General features: G+C 41.7%; 2 protein-coding genes across 2 annotated transcripts in view; both read right to left on the bottom strand.

The window, feature by feature from the left end:
- Nucleotides 1-3,087, bottom strand: part of LOC311114987 (NLR family CARD domain-containing protein 3-like) — a gene marked incomplete at its 5' end in the record, with an annotated part of 9,444 nt that extends 6,357 nt beyond the window's left edge. Inside the window, 3 exons of the mRNA XM_084190213.1 lie at nt 1-131; nt 717-2,514; nt 2,904-3,087. The exon at nt 1-131 is cut by the window's left edge and continues 43 nt beyond it. Of these exons, the coding sequence (XP_084046339.1) occupies nt 1-131; nt 717-2,514; nt 2,904-3,087 (2,113 nt within the window). The remainder of the gene's footprint in view (nt 132-716; nt 2,515-2,903) is intronic.
- Nucleotides 1-9,487, bottom strand: part of LOC311114990 (NLR family CARD domain-containing protein 3-like) — a gene marked incomplete at its 5' end in the record, with an annotated part of 126,348 nt that extends 116,861 nt beyond the window's left edge. The window contains 3 exons of the mRNA XM_084190216.1: nt 3,653-3,769; nt 6,687-6,803; nt 9,315-9,487. Of these exons, the coding sequence (XP_084046342.1) occupies nt 3,653-3,769; nt 6,687-6,803; nt 9,315-9,487 (407 nt within the window). The remainder of the gene's footprint in view (nt 1-3,652; nt 3,770-6,686; nt 6,804-9,314) is intronic.
- Between the last annotated feature and the right edge of the window lie 6,549 nt (nt 9,488-16,036).

Raw genomic sequence — 16,036 nt, 5'->3', positions numbered from 1 at the left:
AGAGCAGCTTCACTCCTGAATCCTTCAGGTCATTGTTACTCAGGTCCAGCTCTCTCAGGTGTGAGGGGTTTGACCTCAGAACTGAGACCAGAGAAGCACAGCCTTTCTCTGTGACTTCACAGCCTGACAGCCTGACAGAGAGATCATCATGATTTCACAAACACACTGTTAATTTATCACCAGTAGTGTAGAAGGACAAGTTACATTTAACAATATTTAGCAGACGCTCTTATCCAGAGCAACTTACAGTTAGTGCATACATTATTATTTTTTTCATACTGGCCCCCCGTGGGAATCAAACCCACAACACTGGCGTTGCAAACGCCACGCTCTACCAACTGAGCTACCTCCCTGCCTGCCATTCCCTCCCCTACCCTGGACGACGCTGGGCCAATTGTGCGCCGCCCCATTGGTCTCCCGGTTGCAGCCGGCTACAGCAGAGCCTGGATTCGAACCAGGATCTCTAGTGGCACAGCTAGCACTGCGACGAAGTGCCTTAGACCACTGAGCCACTCGGGACAATTGCAGATGCATTTGGTTTATTCTCTCAAACAACATATAGATTCATCTTCTGTCTCCTAGAATGTTATGGTCATATTGTTATACAAATGTGAACATCAATGCAGTGATTCAATATGTTATTACATACATATTTTTCTCTAAACTTAATATTTCTTCCTGATGATTAGTACTTCAATGTCATTGTATGTACTCACAGAGCAGCTCTGGAGGCTTTGACCACTGGCAGCAGCCTCAGAAGACCTTCCTCTGATCTGAAGTATTTCTTCAGGTCAAACACATCCAGCTCCTTTTCTGAAGTCAGCAACACAAAGACCAGAGCTGACCACTGTGCAGGTGACAGTTCTTCTTCTGAGAGACTTCCTGATCTCAGGTAGCTTTGGATCTCCTCCACTAGAGAATGGTCATTCAGCTCATTCAGACAGTGGAACAGATTGATGCACCTCTCTGGAGAGGGATTCATCCTGATCTTCTCCTTGATGTACTTGACTGTTTCTTCATGGCTCTGTGAGCTGCTTCTTGTCTTTGTCAGTAGACCTCGTAAGTGCTTCTGATTGGACTTCAGTGAGAGGCCCAGAAGGAAGCGGAGGAACAGGTCCAGGTTTCCTGTCTCACTTTGTAAGGCTTTATCCACAGCACTCTTGTAGACAGTAACTTTACCCATGTGTCTGATCCTCACAGAAAAGTTCCTGGACGTTGATTGCTGATCCGCCATTAGATTCTCATTTTTGTTGATGAATGAGAGGAACACATATACAGCAGCCAGAAACTCCTGAATGCTCAGATGCACAAAGCAGTACACCTTGTCCTGGTACAGCCCACATTCCTCTTTAAAGAGCTGTGTGCACAATCCTGAGTACACTGAGGCTTCATTGACATCAATGCCAGCCTTTTTCAGGTCTTTTTCATAGAAAATCAGATTGCCATTCACAAGTTGTTGAAAAGCCAGTTTTCCCAGTGACAGAATACTCTCTTTATTCCAGTGTGGACCTGTCTCTTCTTTCCCAATATACTTTTCATTCTTCTGTTTGGTATGAAACACCACAAGGTGTGAGTACATCTCAGTCAGAGTCTTGGGCATCTCTTCTCTCTTATGTTTCAGCATGTGTTCAAGGACTATTGCAGAAATCCAACAGAAGACTGGAATGTGGCACATGATGTGGAGGCTCCTTGATGTCTTTATGTGTGAGATGATTCTGCTGGCCAGGTCCTGATCACTGAATCTCTTCCTGAAGTACTCCTCCTTCTGTGGGTCATTGAACCCTCGTACCTCTGTCACCTGGTCAACACACCCTGAAGGGATCTTATTGGCTGCTGAAGGTCGGGTAGTTATCCAGAGGAGAGCAGAGGGAAGCATATTTCCCTTGATGAGATTTGTCAGCAGAACATCCACTGAGGTTGACTTTGTGACGTCACAACAGATCTTGTTCTTCTGGAAGTCTAGGGACAGTCGGCACTCATCCAGACCATCAAAGATGAACAGAACTTTGTACTTGTCGTAGTTGGAGATTCTTGATTCTTTGGTTTCCTTTGAGAAATGATTAAGAAGTTGAATCAAAGTGAGGTTTTCACCTTTCATCAAATTCAGCTCCCGAAAAGGGAATGAAAATACAAATTGGACATCCTGATTAGCTTTTCCTTCAGCCCAGTCCAGAATGAACTTCTGCACAGAGACTGTTTTTCCAATGCCAGCGACTCCCTTTGTCAGCACAGTTCTGATGAGTTTGTCTTGTCCAGTTAAGGGTTTGAAGATGTCGTTACATTTGATTGCCGTCTCTGGTCTTGCTTGTTTCCTGGTTATTGTCTCAATCTGTCTCAGCTCATGTTCATTATTGACCTCTCCTGTTCCACCCTCTGTGATGTAGAGCTCTGTGTAGATCTTATTGAGAAGTGTTTGGTTTCCTTGTTTAGCGATCCCCTCAAATACACATTGAAACTTCTTCTTTAGATTAGATTTGAGTTCACGTTGAAGAATCACAGCACGCTCATCTGAATCTAGAAACAACACAGAGGATGTTGTTTTAATGCCTATAGTATTGTAAGACTGTCTTATAAAGTTTAAATTATAATAATTTATTCTCTTGTCTGTATAAATGTGTAAATGTTTTCATAATGCATTACACACTGGTGTGACTGATTTATATCATTATTGGTATTATTGATGGCATTAATAATGTTCTCTCTCTCTCTCTCCTCTGTCTCTCCTCTTCTCTCTGTCTAAATTAATCACCACAACACATCCCTGCTGCTACTTGATGAGGTCACTAGGTGTTGTGTTAAGGCTGCTACAATATCATTGAGTTACACAGCTACTTTAGCTGTACTTTAGCTACAGCTTTTAAATGTTCTAAAACAGCATTCAACATGAGGCAGACAACTCTTACTTTTCTCCAGTGTGTCGGCAAGCTCCTTCTGGTTCATTTTCCTCAGGACGTGCAGTGTGATCTTCAGAGCCCCCTCTCTGGCACTGCTCTCCTGCTTCTCATCTTCAGCATCCACCACTTCCTTATCCTGCTTCTGACTCTCAAAGCCTTCTGGGAGTTCTGGACTAAGAATCCTCTTGAACATCTTCAGCTCGTTCTTCACAAATGTCATAATATTCTCTTCAAGCAACTGAAATAAATCAAGTAAATAAGTTAAGCAAGAGAATAAATGCTTTCTCATTAACATATTAATGAATGATTGACAGATCAACTTTACTTGACCACATACACTGAATATGGAGGCCAGGTCTGTTTGATGACTCTGGGAAGACTGACCACTGATAATCTCTGACTCTGATCTCTCCTGTTGGTTTCTGTGGACAAAACATGAGATTACATATCCTCATCCAGGGAGTGCACACACACACACACACACACACACACACACACACACACACACACACACACACACACACACACACACACACACACACACACACACACACACACACACACACACACACACACACACACACACACAGGGAGGGAATGTTGTGTTTGTTTAATATTGTTTTAGGACTATGAAAATGGAAAAAAGTATTAGCCTATGGATTATGAAAACAACAAAAAGAAATGGTAAAATGGAGAGGAGAAATGACTAGAGACAGTGTTGTTTAACTCTCTGACCATGACCCATGAGTTCTTCTTACCTTTGTTCAGTAGAAAAGTCTCCCTCTCTAAACTCTATAAAACGACCCATAGACCAGTCACTCTTCATGGACACACAGCTGGGTACAGGGGAGGCTGGTCTCTCCTGCTTGATTGGGCTTCAACACAACAGAGACAAACATTACGTCTCACATCTACTCTGAGCTCAGATGGGGAAACATAAGAAGAGTTTCATTACAAAACGCTATATATCCATTTTCAGAAATGTTCGTAAATTAGCTTCTATTGTTTAAAGAAATTATCAAATAAATGGTTGTGTTTTTTCACTAGCTAATCATGGCAAGGTGTTGTTCAATGACAGGCATGTGTTTGATTAAAATCAATCACTTAATGGCTTCATTTCAGAGAGACAAATGTTTTTTTGCAAAATGCTATATATCTGCCTCACTCTCAGAGAAATAAGTAGTACTGCTAGGTTTTACAGAGTTAATTGTAACAAATAACTACATTTTTAATAAAGAACTGTACAAATGATACACTTGTGACATCAATATGTAAATATTATAAATAATAATTCAATACAGTAATATGAGATTTGTATGTAAAACATTTACATTTGATATTTTAGTCATTTAGCAGATGTTTTTGTCCAGGGCCTGGTATCCCAAAAGCATCTTAAGGCCAAGTTCATCATTAGAACCTTTGTAGGAGCATTGTTAAATCTCTGAGCTGTTTCCCCAAACCATCGTTATTAACGTTGCACTTGAAAACGCTCATATTCTAACACCTGCCTCAGACCACTTGTAGAACTGCTTTTTTGCCCTCCCGCGTCACTTTATACACAGAAGATCTCTGCTAAACATAGAATCACATGGTTTATCCGTCTCTTTTTGACCACCGATAAATTCAGAACAAAGTTGACTTCAAATACTAAGTTGCCAATCTCTTTGCAATTGATTCAAACAAGGGAAGTACACAAATTATGCTTCAAATGAAAACCGAGATAACTGCATAAAAATTTAAACAGTAGGCTATAGGCCTATTTCAATCATATTGAAATATATTCCATGTTCAATATATTTAGTTATATTTTGCTACTTGTAGGCTACTGTCTGTAATTTGTCTCAATATATTTCATGATGTGTAGCCTAACATGTGAACAATGATGTGCCAAATCTGTGATTTAGTACATTTTTATTGGGTAAGCATTAGAATAAACTACCTCAATATTTGCAGCCGTAGGTAGTAATATCTTTCTAGAAGCTGATCCGTGGTCAGTATTGTGAAATAATTCTAATGTTATGGAAAGATTTGAATGGACAAAATTGATCCGAGAGCTGCGCTCCCCTTCTTTCGATCCTATCAGTGTCGATACATGCTCCACCGGACGTGACTGATCCAGTTTCTGCTGGTCTGCCTGCGGATATGGAACTCTGACCTGTTCAACGGACGTGCAACCTTGTCCCAAACCTGCTGTTTCGACCCTCTCTCTCGCTCTACCACTCCTGCTGTCTCGACCTCTGAATGCTCGGCTACGATAAGCCAACTGACATTTACTCCTGAGGTGCTGACCTGTTGCAACCTCTATAACCACAGTGATTATTATTTGACCCTGCTGGTCATCTATGCACATTTGAACATCTTGAAGAACGATCTGGCCTTAATGGCCATGTACTGTTATAATCTCCCCCCAGCACAGCCAGAAGAGGACTGGCCACCCCTCAGAGCCTGGTTCCTCTCTAGGTTTCTTCCTAGGTTCCTGCCTTTCTAGGGAGTTTTTCCTAGCCACCGTGCTTCTACATCTGCATTGCTTGCTCTTTGGGGTTTTAGACTGGGTTTCTATATAAGCACTTTGTGACAACTGCTGATGTAAAAAAATATATAATTGTGGTACGCATATGAAGCAGACCAGGCCAGGGTTTAGGGTTTGAGAAAACAAAGAAGTAAAAATGACTTCCTTAGTTGTTAGTAAAAAAAAAAATAACTCAGCATTGTTGGTTAAGGGCTCGTAAGTAAGCATTTCACAGTAATTAGGAGCATGTGACAAATCTAATTTGGATTGATTGATTTGTTCATTTTATAAATGTTCTGTCTTTAGTAGTTGAACACATTATTACTTCAACCTCGTGAAAGTGACAAACTGACACGTTTTCATGTTAGTCAAAAACAACTTTATATGGAAGGAGTGCCTTTGATTTGACGGCCTGCACATGCGCAGTTCGGCGTGAGACGACCGTTCGGCGTGAGACGACTGCTCGACCTGATGACATGTTTTTACGCATGACCTTCAAATTAAATTAAATGAAATTGTATGTCACATGCGCCGAATACAACAGTGGTACACTTTACCGTGAAATGCTTACTTACGAGCCCTTTCCCAACAATGCAGAGTTAAAAAGTATAAAAAATTAGCTAAATAAAAAAAGGAAATAGTAACATAATAAAATAACAATAATGAGGCTATAAGGAGTACTGAGTCAATGTGCAGGTTACCAGGTAGTTGAGTTAATAACTAGACTATATACAAGGAGTACCAGTACTGAGTCAATGTGAAGGGGTACCAGGTAGTTGAGGTAAGAACTAGACTATATACAAGGAGTACCAGTACTGAGTCAATGTACAGGGTACCAGGTAGTTGAGTTAATAACTAGACTATATACAAGGAGTACCAGTACTGAGTCAATGTGCAGGGGTACCAGGTAGTTGAGGTAATATGTACATGTAGGTAGGGGTAACAGTGACTAGTCAATCAGGATAGAGATTACATCTCATCATCCAGGGAGTGCACACACACTCACTGACAGACACACACACACACACACACACACACACACACAAACACACACACACACACACACACACACACACACACACACACACACACACACACACACACACACACACAGGGAGGGAATGTAGTGTTTGTTTAATATTGTTTCAGGACTATGACAATGGAAAAAAGGTTTAGCCTATGGATTATGAAAACAACAAAAATAAATGGGAAAATGGGAGAGGAGAAATGACTAGAGGCAGTGTTGTTTAACTCACTGACCATGACCCATGAGTTCTTCTTACCTTTGTTCAGTAGAAAAGGCTCCCTCTCTAAACTCTATAAAACGACCCATAGACCAGTCACTCTTCATGGACACACAGCTGGGTACAGGGGAGACTGGTCTCTCCTGCTTGATTGGACTTCAACACAACAGAGACAAACATTACGTCTCTCATCTACTCTGAGCTCAGATTTGGAAACATAACAAGAGTTTCATTCCAAAACGCTATATATCCGTATTCAGAAATGTTTGTAAATTAGCTTCTATTGTTTAAAGAAATTATCAAATAAATGGCTGTGTTTTCTCACTAGCTAATCATGGCATGGTGTTGTTCAATGACGTTGTTTAAAATCGATCACTTAATGGCTTCATTTCAGAGAGACAAATGTTTTTTTTGCATTTTCTGTTTGTGGTTTTAGACTGGTTTCTATATAAACACTTTGTGACAACTGCTGATGTAAAAAAGTATTCAGTAAGTAAGTATTCAGGGAATGCATATGAAGCAGACCTAAAACAAACATTCAAAGTTTTTTTGTACTCCTGAGTGGCGCAGTGGTCTAAGGCACTGCATCGCAGTGCTAACTGTGCCACTAGAGATCCTGGTTCGAATCCAGGCTCTGTCGTAGCCAGCCGCGACCGGGAGACTCATGGGTGGCGCACAATTGGCCCAGCGTCGTCCAGGGTAGGGGAGGGAATGGCCGGCAGGGATGTAGCTCAGTTGATAGAGCATGGCGTTTGCAACGCCAGGGTTGTGGGTTTGATTCCCAGGGGGGGCCAGTATAAAAAAATAAAAAAATTGTATTCACTAACTGTAAGTCGCTCTGGATAAGAGCGTCTGCTAAATGACTAAAATGTATCTCAGAGTAGAAAATTGGTCGTATAAGTGCTGAGAAGAAAGACTTCTACTCTTATGGGTATAAATTAAAGCTATGCATGAAGCCTCTAGTCCCACCTAGTCGGTAGATATTTAGGACACCTCATGAGCTGTCCTAACCAGTTAAGAATTAACAGCAGGTGTCTTGATAATACTATAGAATAATGCAGCGAGTCAGTGGTTCCTGCGGCACATGTAATTGTTTTGGAGTAGTTTAAAAAATATTTCTATATTTCTATTTGATCAATCCATAATAATATAGAACTACATGGAACAGTATCTCTTCAGCTTTTGACAATGATTTCTGTATAATAATGATGTATAATAAGTGTTGGTGATTCAATAGCCTAGTTAATCATTCCATGACTTTTAACACACTATCTATGTTTTGCTCAGTTTGGCAAATGAGTTGGAGCTGTGGCAGGTGTTGGACCTGTGGCCGAAAAGTGTCCAGTTTGAATCCCGGGCCAGGCGCTGGAAAGAAGGGGCGCAATTGATCTGATCACTGTAGGGCTGTTGTGTTCACGTCCTCAAAACATTCACCTTTTGTTGGGCCCTTGAGCAAGGCCCTTAACCCAACAACATGCTCTTTATCCAGGGGTGTTGCACTGCAGCTTGAACCTGTGCTGGTCTCAAATGTATGTGTGAGGTCTGCTGTTTGGAGGGGTTAAGGACGGAGCATACGTGGGCCATCGTTCAAACAAAGAGATGCCTCCCTGGCCACCAGTGTGTTTGCATATAACGAAGATCAATTCTACCCCCCATACAATACTTTTATACACAGTAATTACTTTTTTATATATAATAATAATAATACTAATAATAATACTAATAATAGTAATAATAATAATAATAATTTCTTATACACATTACATTTTGGATAGATAGGACTCAGACATGTATAGTGTTTACAGTAATGACTATTACCGATCTTGATCTTTTTTAATCCCACCCCTCTGCTACTCTCAGCCCCGCCCACCTATCTCCGTAGAACATCCTCTTTTGATTTCCACCTGCCATGTTTTTTTCAACTGTGCTGTGATGTCATACATGCATTTTTAACCTTTCTAGTCGCATAGTATCCACAGACTGTAAGTTAAAGATACATATTTTTCGTAAGAGTATTATTCTGTTGTTGATTGACTGACTATGGCTTTCCAAATCCCCAGCAGTTCTGATCAAAGAACCCTATAAAAGTTTTCTATATAGAACTTTTAGTGGTTCGATATATTAAGCAAGTGATATAACCTTTTTGGTTAAAACAGGAGTGAAGAGTGTGTTGATTTGACGATAGTATTGTCAAAATTCCGCTTGTAACAACGATCAGAATTAGTAAAAACAATAAGGTTCTGCATGACAACATATTAGACAATAACTAAGAGTAGGATCAATGATTGTGTCATGCAGAACTTCTATAGATGTGTGTGTATGATGATAAAGATGTGTGTGTGTGTGTGTGTGTGTGTGTGTGTGTGTGTGTGTTTGTGTGTGTGTGTGTGTTTGTGTGTGTGTGTGTGTGCTGGTGAGACATCCACATATCACAGTCAAATATACAGGATACAAACATTTCATTCCAGCTATATAGCGTTTTGCTAAACAAAAATGTATACACAAAAATCTATTAATTAAAATCTTAGAACAACAATATTTTACACGCACATGAAGGTACCCATAAGCAATCATTTCTGATGTAAAATAACAAACGTGAAACAATTGTGGGAATAACGTTTTAGAAATAAACTCCTTATAAATTCTTAAACAAAATTGTCATCTCACCTATTAGCTTTGGTGTCATGTCCCCCAGAGAGACTCATTTTAGAGGCAGGGCCCCCCTCCTCTCTCTCCCCAGAGAGACTCATTTTAGAGGCAGGGCCCCCCTCCTCTCTCTCCCCAGAGAGACTCATTTTAGAGGCAGGGCCCCCCTCCTCTCTCTCCCCAGAGAGACTCATTTTAGACCACTGACCCCTAAACAGAGATGCAGCATGTTGGTTGTGGTGAACACAGTGACAACTAATTATTGAATGTCAATTGTTCTATTTTATTCATTATCTCTTAGAAATACAACATTTACTAAGAGATACGTCCGAACAGTCAGGAGATTTAATGCAATCACATCAACATGTAGTCATGACTGATATTTTTAACCTTTTCTCCATGTAGTGGAACTAATAATAATAATAATAATAATATTAATAATGATCATAATAATAATACAATAATGATGGATCCAGTTCCAACATATCTCTAACTTTGAAGTATACAATGGGGTCCCAAATTATTGACTCCCTTGATAAAGATGAGTAAAAATGACTGTATAAAATATATCATTCAAATACTGAGCTATATTGAATGCTCAAAACAATGGTAGATTCAATTATTTTATACTAATACGTTTGCTCAGAGAAAGAGATTTTGTTTAACAAGTAATACTTTCTTTTCTCAAAAAGGTCGGGGTCAAAATTGACCCCCCCCTTCAATACCTCCCTTGCGAGGATAACGGCACTGAGCCTTTTTCTAAAATGTTTTATGAGTTGGAGAACACATTAGGAGTGATCTTAGACCATTCCTCAATTTAGAATCCTTCCAAATGGCCAACTACAGGAAGGTAAAGGTACAACTAAACACACAATAAAGAAACAAATCTCCCTAATTGACAGGAGGCTTGAATCTTAGTCATTTACCCACCGGCCTCTTACTACTATCCCAATGTATCCATTCTACCAACATCATACATAAATAATCCCTGGTAGGATCCTTACTACTATCCCAATGTATACATTCTACCAACATTATACATAAATAATCCCTGGTAGGATCCTTACTACCATCCCAATGTATACATTCTACCAACATCATACATAAATAATCCCTGGTAGGATCCTTACTACTATCCCAATGTATACATTCTACCTACATCATACATAAATAATCCCTGGTAGGATCCTTACCTTGCAGTCTGAATTCAAAAACAGAACATGTCAAATCATTGAGATTTTCCTTTGTGCTGAGAAAGAAACCTTGGGAAAAGTTTATTCACCTCCCCAATGTCAACTGACTTTGTGTAATTTTTGTTACTGATTAATTTAACATCTGCTAAAGTCTAGTGACATTGACCCCATGTCAGAATAATCAGAAAACCAGTTGAACCTGTTTAGGAGAAAAGCCATGGGTTTCCAACATGGCTGTGTAGCTACTGCTAGAGGTCTCATGGATGGAATGGCATTTATATTTTTAATCATTTCATCATTAATAAACGGTTTTGTTATATTTCATTCTGTCATGTATATAAAGTGTAATATTGGGATGTAGACTCAAAATGTAATACATTTCTACTCTGTATCTGACATGGTCCAGGTGTCTTCTTTTTATTAAGCCCATAACCATGTGTGAGAGGTGTGTACTTTTGTTTCAAAGTAGATTTGTTTAAGAATACCAAGAAACACTGTGTGACCCTGATTTAGGCCACTGCAGGACAAGGTTAATCATTAAAAACAATACGGTATGAACAACTTGCAGTGTCCAGGACCAGTGATGCAAGTCTGAGGTTCCATCCCAAATGGCACCCTATTCCCTCCATAGTGCACTACTTTAGACCAGGACCAATAGGGCTGTAGTAGTGCACTATATAGGGTGCCATTTGAGGAGTGTTATCCAGTCTTCTCTCTCTCTCTCTCTCTCTCTCTCTCTCTCTCTCTCTCTCTCTCTCTCTCTCTCTCTCTCTCTCTCTCTCTCTCTCTCTCTCTCTCTCTCTCTCTCTCTCTCTCTCTCTCTCTCTCTCTCTCTCTCTCTCTCTCTCTCTCTCTCTCTCTCTCTCTCTCTCTCTCTGCCTGTGATGTCACAATGACGCAGTCAAGATTCATTCCAAAATACACCTGAACACCACAGCACATCCTCTCATGGCAGACTCAATAGACTCCTGAACACCACAGCACATCCTCTCATGGCAGACTCAATAGACTCCTGAACACCACAGCACATCCTCTCATGGCAGACTCAATAGACACCTGAACACCACAGCACATCCTCTCATGGCAGACTCTATAGACTCCTGAACACCACAGCACATCCTCTCATAGCAGACTCAACAGACTCCTGAACACCACAGCACATCCTCTCATGGCAGACTCAATAGACTCCTGAACACCACAGCACATCCTCTCATGGCAGACTCAACAGACTCCTGAACACCACAGCACATCCTCTCATAGCAGACTCAACAGACTCCTGAACACCACAGCACATCCTCTCATGGCAGACTCAATAGACTCCTGAACACCACAGCACATCCTCTCATGGCAGACTCAACAGACTCCTGAACACCACAGCACATCCTCTCATGGCAGACTCAATAGACTCCTGAACACCACAGCACATCCTCTCATGACAGACTCAATAGACTCCTGAACACCACAGCACATCCTCTCATGACAGACTCAATAGACTCCTGAAAGACACAGGACATCCTGGACTCTACTGGGTTCGTTTAGTTACCATGAACGTAAGAATGACAAACTATCAAAACGGTGTATTAGTCGCCCTCTAGTGGTAGGTGGTGATAATGTCTCCAGTCTCTATCTCTCTCTCTTCACTCCTCTCTCTGTCTCCCCCTCTACAGTCTCCACACTCCACTCTCTTTCACAAACATAGACTCTGAACTGTCCAATTAGACAAACTGATTAAAGAATCCCACAGTACCCAAACACACCTCCCTCTCTCTCTCTCTCTCTCTCTCTCTCTCTCTCTCTCTCTCTCTCTCTCTCTCTCTCTCTCTCTCTCTCTCTCTCTCTCTCTCTCTCTCTCTCCCTCTCTCCCTCCCTCCCTCCCTCTCTCCCTTCCTTCCAGGCTGTTAGGTTAATGGACTATGGAAACCTACTGAGAATCTGCCATACAGAGAGAGCTACAAATTAACATGACTAAACAATTTTAGTAAAAGGAAATTGCATTAAACCGTGTTAAACACATTTCCATGTATGTTGTTCTCTCTCTCTCTCTGTTTGCAGGACTAGAAATAGGGTTTAAATCAGGTCAATACAGCCAGAGAATGAATGATATATCCTCAAACCGTAGACTCATGTCCGTCCACATGCTGGCTCAAACCTAACCCTAACCCTAACCCTAACCCAAACCTGTCCCTAACCCTGTCCCAAACCTGCTGTACCTCATTATAGATCCATCTGTGGTTGGTTCAGCTAGATATGTATTCTGTACCTCATTATAGATCCATATGTGGTTGGTTCAGCTAGATATGTATTCTGTACCTCATTATAGATCCATCTGTGGTTGGTTCAGCTAGATATGTATTCTGTACCTCATTATAGATCCATCTGTGGTTGGTTCAGCTAGATATGTATTCTGTACCTCATTATAGATCCATCTGTGGTTGGTTCAGCTAGATATGTATTCTGTATCTCATTATAGATCCATCTGTGGTTGGTTCAGCTAGATATGTATTCTGTACCTCATTATAGATCCATCTGTGGTTGGTTCAACTAGATATATATTCTGTACCTCATTATACATCCATCTGTGGTTTGTGCAGCTAGATATGTATTCTGTACCTCATTATAGATCCATCTGTCAGCATCGTAAACAATGTCACGTCTAGAGTGTAACACACACACACACAAATCTGTAGGAATGTCACACACACACACTTTATGGAACCACGACTGTCTCACAAAAGTTCCTCTGCATTAGAGTTGCAATCTACTGTAGAGATAGCCTGCAGAGCTCTATCATACTATCCAGGTCTGTGCCCAAACAGTTTGAGCTTCTACTTCTAAAAATCCACCTTTCCAGAAATAAGTCTCTCACTGTTGCCGCTTGCTACAGACCCCCCTCAGCCCCCAGCTGTGCCCTGGACACCATATGTGAATTGATTGCCCCCCATTTATCCTCAGAGTTTGTACTGCTTGGTGACCTAAATTGGGATATGCTTAATACCCCAGCCATCCTACAATCCAAGCTAGATGCCCTCAACCTCACGCAAATTATCAACGAACCTACCAGGTACAACCCTAAATCCGTAAACATGGGTACCCTCATAGATATCATCCTGACTAACATACCCTCTAAATACAACTCAGCTGTCTTCAACCAGGATCTCAGCGATCACTGCCTTATTGCCTGCGTCCGTAACGGGTCCGCGGTCAAACGACCACCCCTCATCACTGTCAAACGCTCCCTAAAACACTTTAGCGAGCAGGCCTTCCTAATTGACCTGGCCCAGGTATCCTGGATGGATATAGATCTCATTCCGTCAGTAGAGGATGCCTGGTTGTTCCTTAAAAGTAATTTCCTCTCAATCTTAAATAAACATGCCCCATTCAAAAAATACAGAACTAAGAACCGATATAGCCCCTGGTTCTCCTCAGACTTGACTGCCCTTGACCAGCACAAAAACATCCTGTGGCGTACAGCATTAGCATCAAATAGCCCCCGCGATATGCAACTTTTCAGGGAAGTAAGGAACCAATATACACAAGCAGTCAGGAAAGCAAAGGCTAACTTTTTCAAACAGAAATTTGCATCCTGTAGCACTAACTCCAAAAAGTTTTGGGACACTGTAAAGTCCATGGAGAATAAGAGCACTTCCTCCCAGCTGCCCACTGCACTGAGGCTAGGAAACACTATCACCACCGATAAATCTACAATAATCGAGAATTTCAACAAGCATTTTGCTACAGCTGGCCATGCTTTCCATCTGGCTACCACTAACCCGGCCACCAACTCTGCACCCTCTGCTGCAACTTTCCCATGCCCCCCCCCCGCTTCTCCTTCACACAAATTCAGACAGCTGATGTTTTGAAAGCGCTGCAAAATCTGGACCCCTACAAATCAGCTGGGCTAGACAATATGGACCCTTTCTTTCTAAAACTAGCCGCCGAAATTGTCGCAACCCCTATTACTAGTCTGTTCAACCTCTCTTTCATAATGTCTGAGATCCCCAGAGATTGGAAAGCTGCCGCGGTCATCCCCCTCTTCAAAGGGGGTGACACTCTAGATCCAAACTGCTACAGACCTATATCCATCCTGTCCTGCCTTTCGAAAGTATTTGAAAGCCAAGTTAACAAACAGATCACCGACCATTTCGAATACCACCGTACCTTCTCCGCTATGCAATCCGGTTTCCGAGCTGGTCACGGGTGCACTTCAGCCACGCTCAAGGTCCTAAACGATATTATAACCGCGATTGATAATAGACAGTACTGTGCAGCCGTCTTCATCGACCTGGCCAAGGCTTTCGACTCTGTCAACCACCGCATTCTTATTGGCAGACTAAATAGCCTTGGTTTCTCAAATGACTGCCTCGCCTGGTTCACCAACTACTTCTCAGATAGAGTTCAGTGTGTCAAATCGGAGGGCCTGTTGTCTGGACCTATGGCAGTCTCTATGAGGGTGCCACAGGGTTCAATTCTTGGGCCAACACTTTTCTCCATGTATATCAATGATGTCGCTCTTGCTGCTGGTGACTCTCAGATCCACCTCTACGCAGACGACACCATTTTGTATACATCTGGCCCTTCATTGGACACTGTGTTAACAAACCTCCAAACGAGCTTCAATGCCATACAACAATCCTTCAGTAGCCTCCAACTGCTCTTAAACACTAGTAAAACTAAATGCATGCTTTTCAATCGAACGCTGCTGGCACCCGCCCACCCGACTAGAATCACCACTCTCGACGGGTCTGACCTAGAGTATGTGGACAACTACAAATACCTAGGTGTCTGGTTAGACTGTAAACTCAACTTCCAGACTCACATAAAGAATCTCCAATCCAAAGTTAAATCTAGAATCGGCTTCCTATTTCGCAACAAAGCCTCCTTCACTCATGCTGCCAAACATGCCCTCGTAAAACTGACTATCCTACCGATCCTTGACTTTGGCGATGTCATTTACAAAATAGCCTCCAACACTCTACTCAGCAAATTGGATGTAGTCTATCACAGTGCCATCCGTTTTGTCTCCAAAGCCCCATACACTACCCACCACTGTGACCTGTACGCTCTTGTTGGCTGGTCCTCACTACATGTTCGTCGTCAAACCCACTGGCTCCAGGCCATCTATAAATCACTGCTAGGCAAATCCCCGCCTTATCTTAGCTCATTGGTCACCATAGCAGCACCCACCCGTAGTCTGCGCTCCAGCAGGTATATCTCACTGGTCATTCCCAAAGCCAACACCTCCTTTGGCCGCCATTCCTTCCAGTTCTCTGCTGCCAATGACTGGAACGAATTGCAAAAATCTCTGAAGCTGGAGACTCTTAACTCCCTCAATAACTTTAAGCATCAGTTGTCAGAGCACCTTACCGATCACTGCACCTGTACACAGCCCATCTGAAATTAGCCCACCCAACTACCTCATCCCTATATTGTTATTTATTTTGCTCTTTTGCACCCCAGTATCTCTATTTGCACATAATCTCTTGCACATCTAGCATTCCAGTGTTAATACTATTGTAATTATTCTGCACTATAGCCTATTTATTGCCTTAC

This window comes from Coregonus lavaretus (genome assembly GCF_964263955.1).
Source record: "Coregonus lavaretus genome assembly, contig: HAP1_SCAFFOLD_824, whole genome shotgun sequence".
Classification (NCBI taxonomy): Eukaryota; Metazoa; Chordata; class Actinopteri; order Salmoniformes; family Salmonidae; genus Coregonus; species Coregonus lavaretus.
This window is presented reverse-complemented; position numbering and strand designations above follow the sequence as displayed.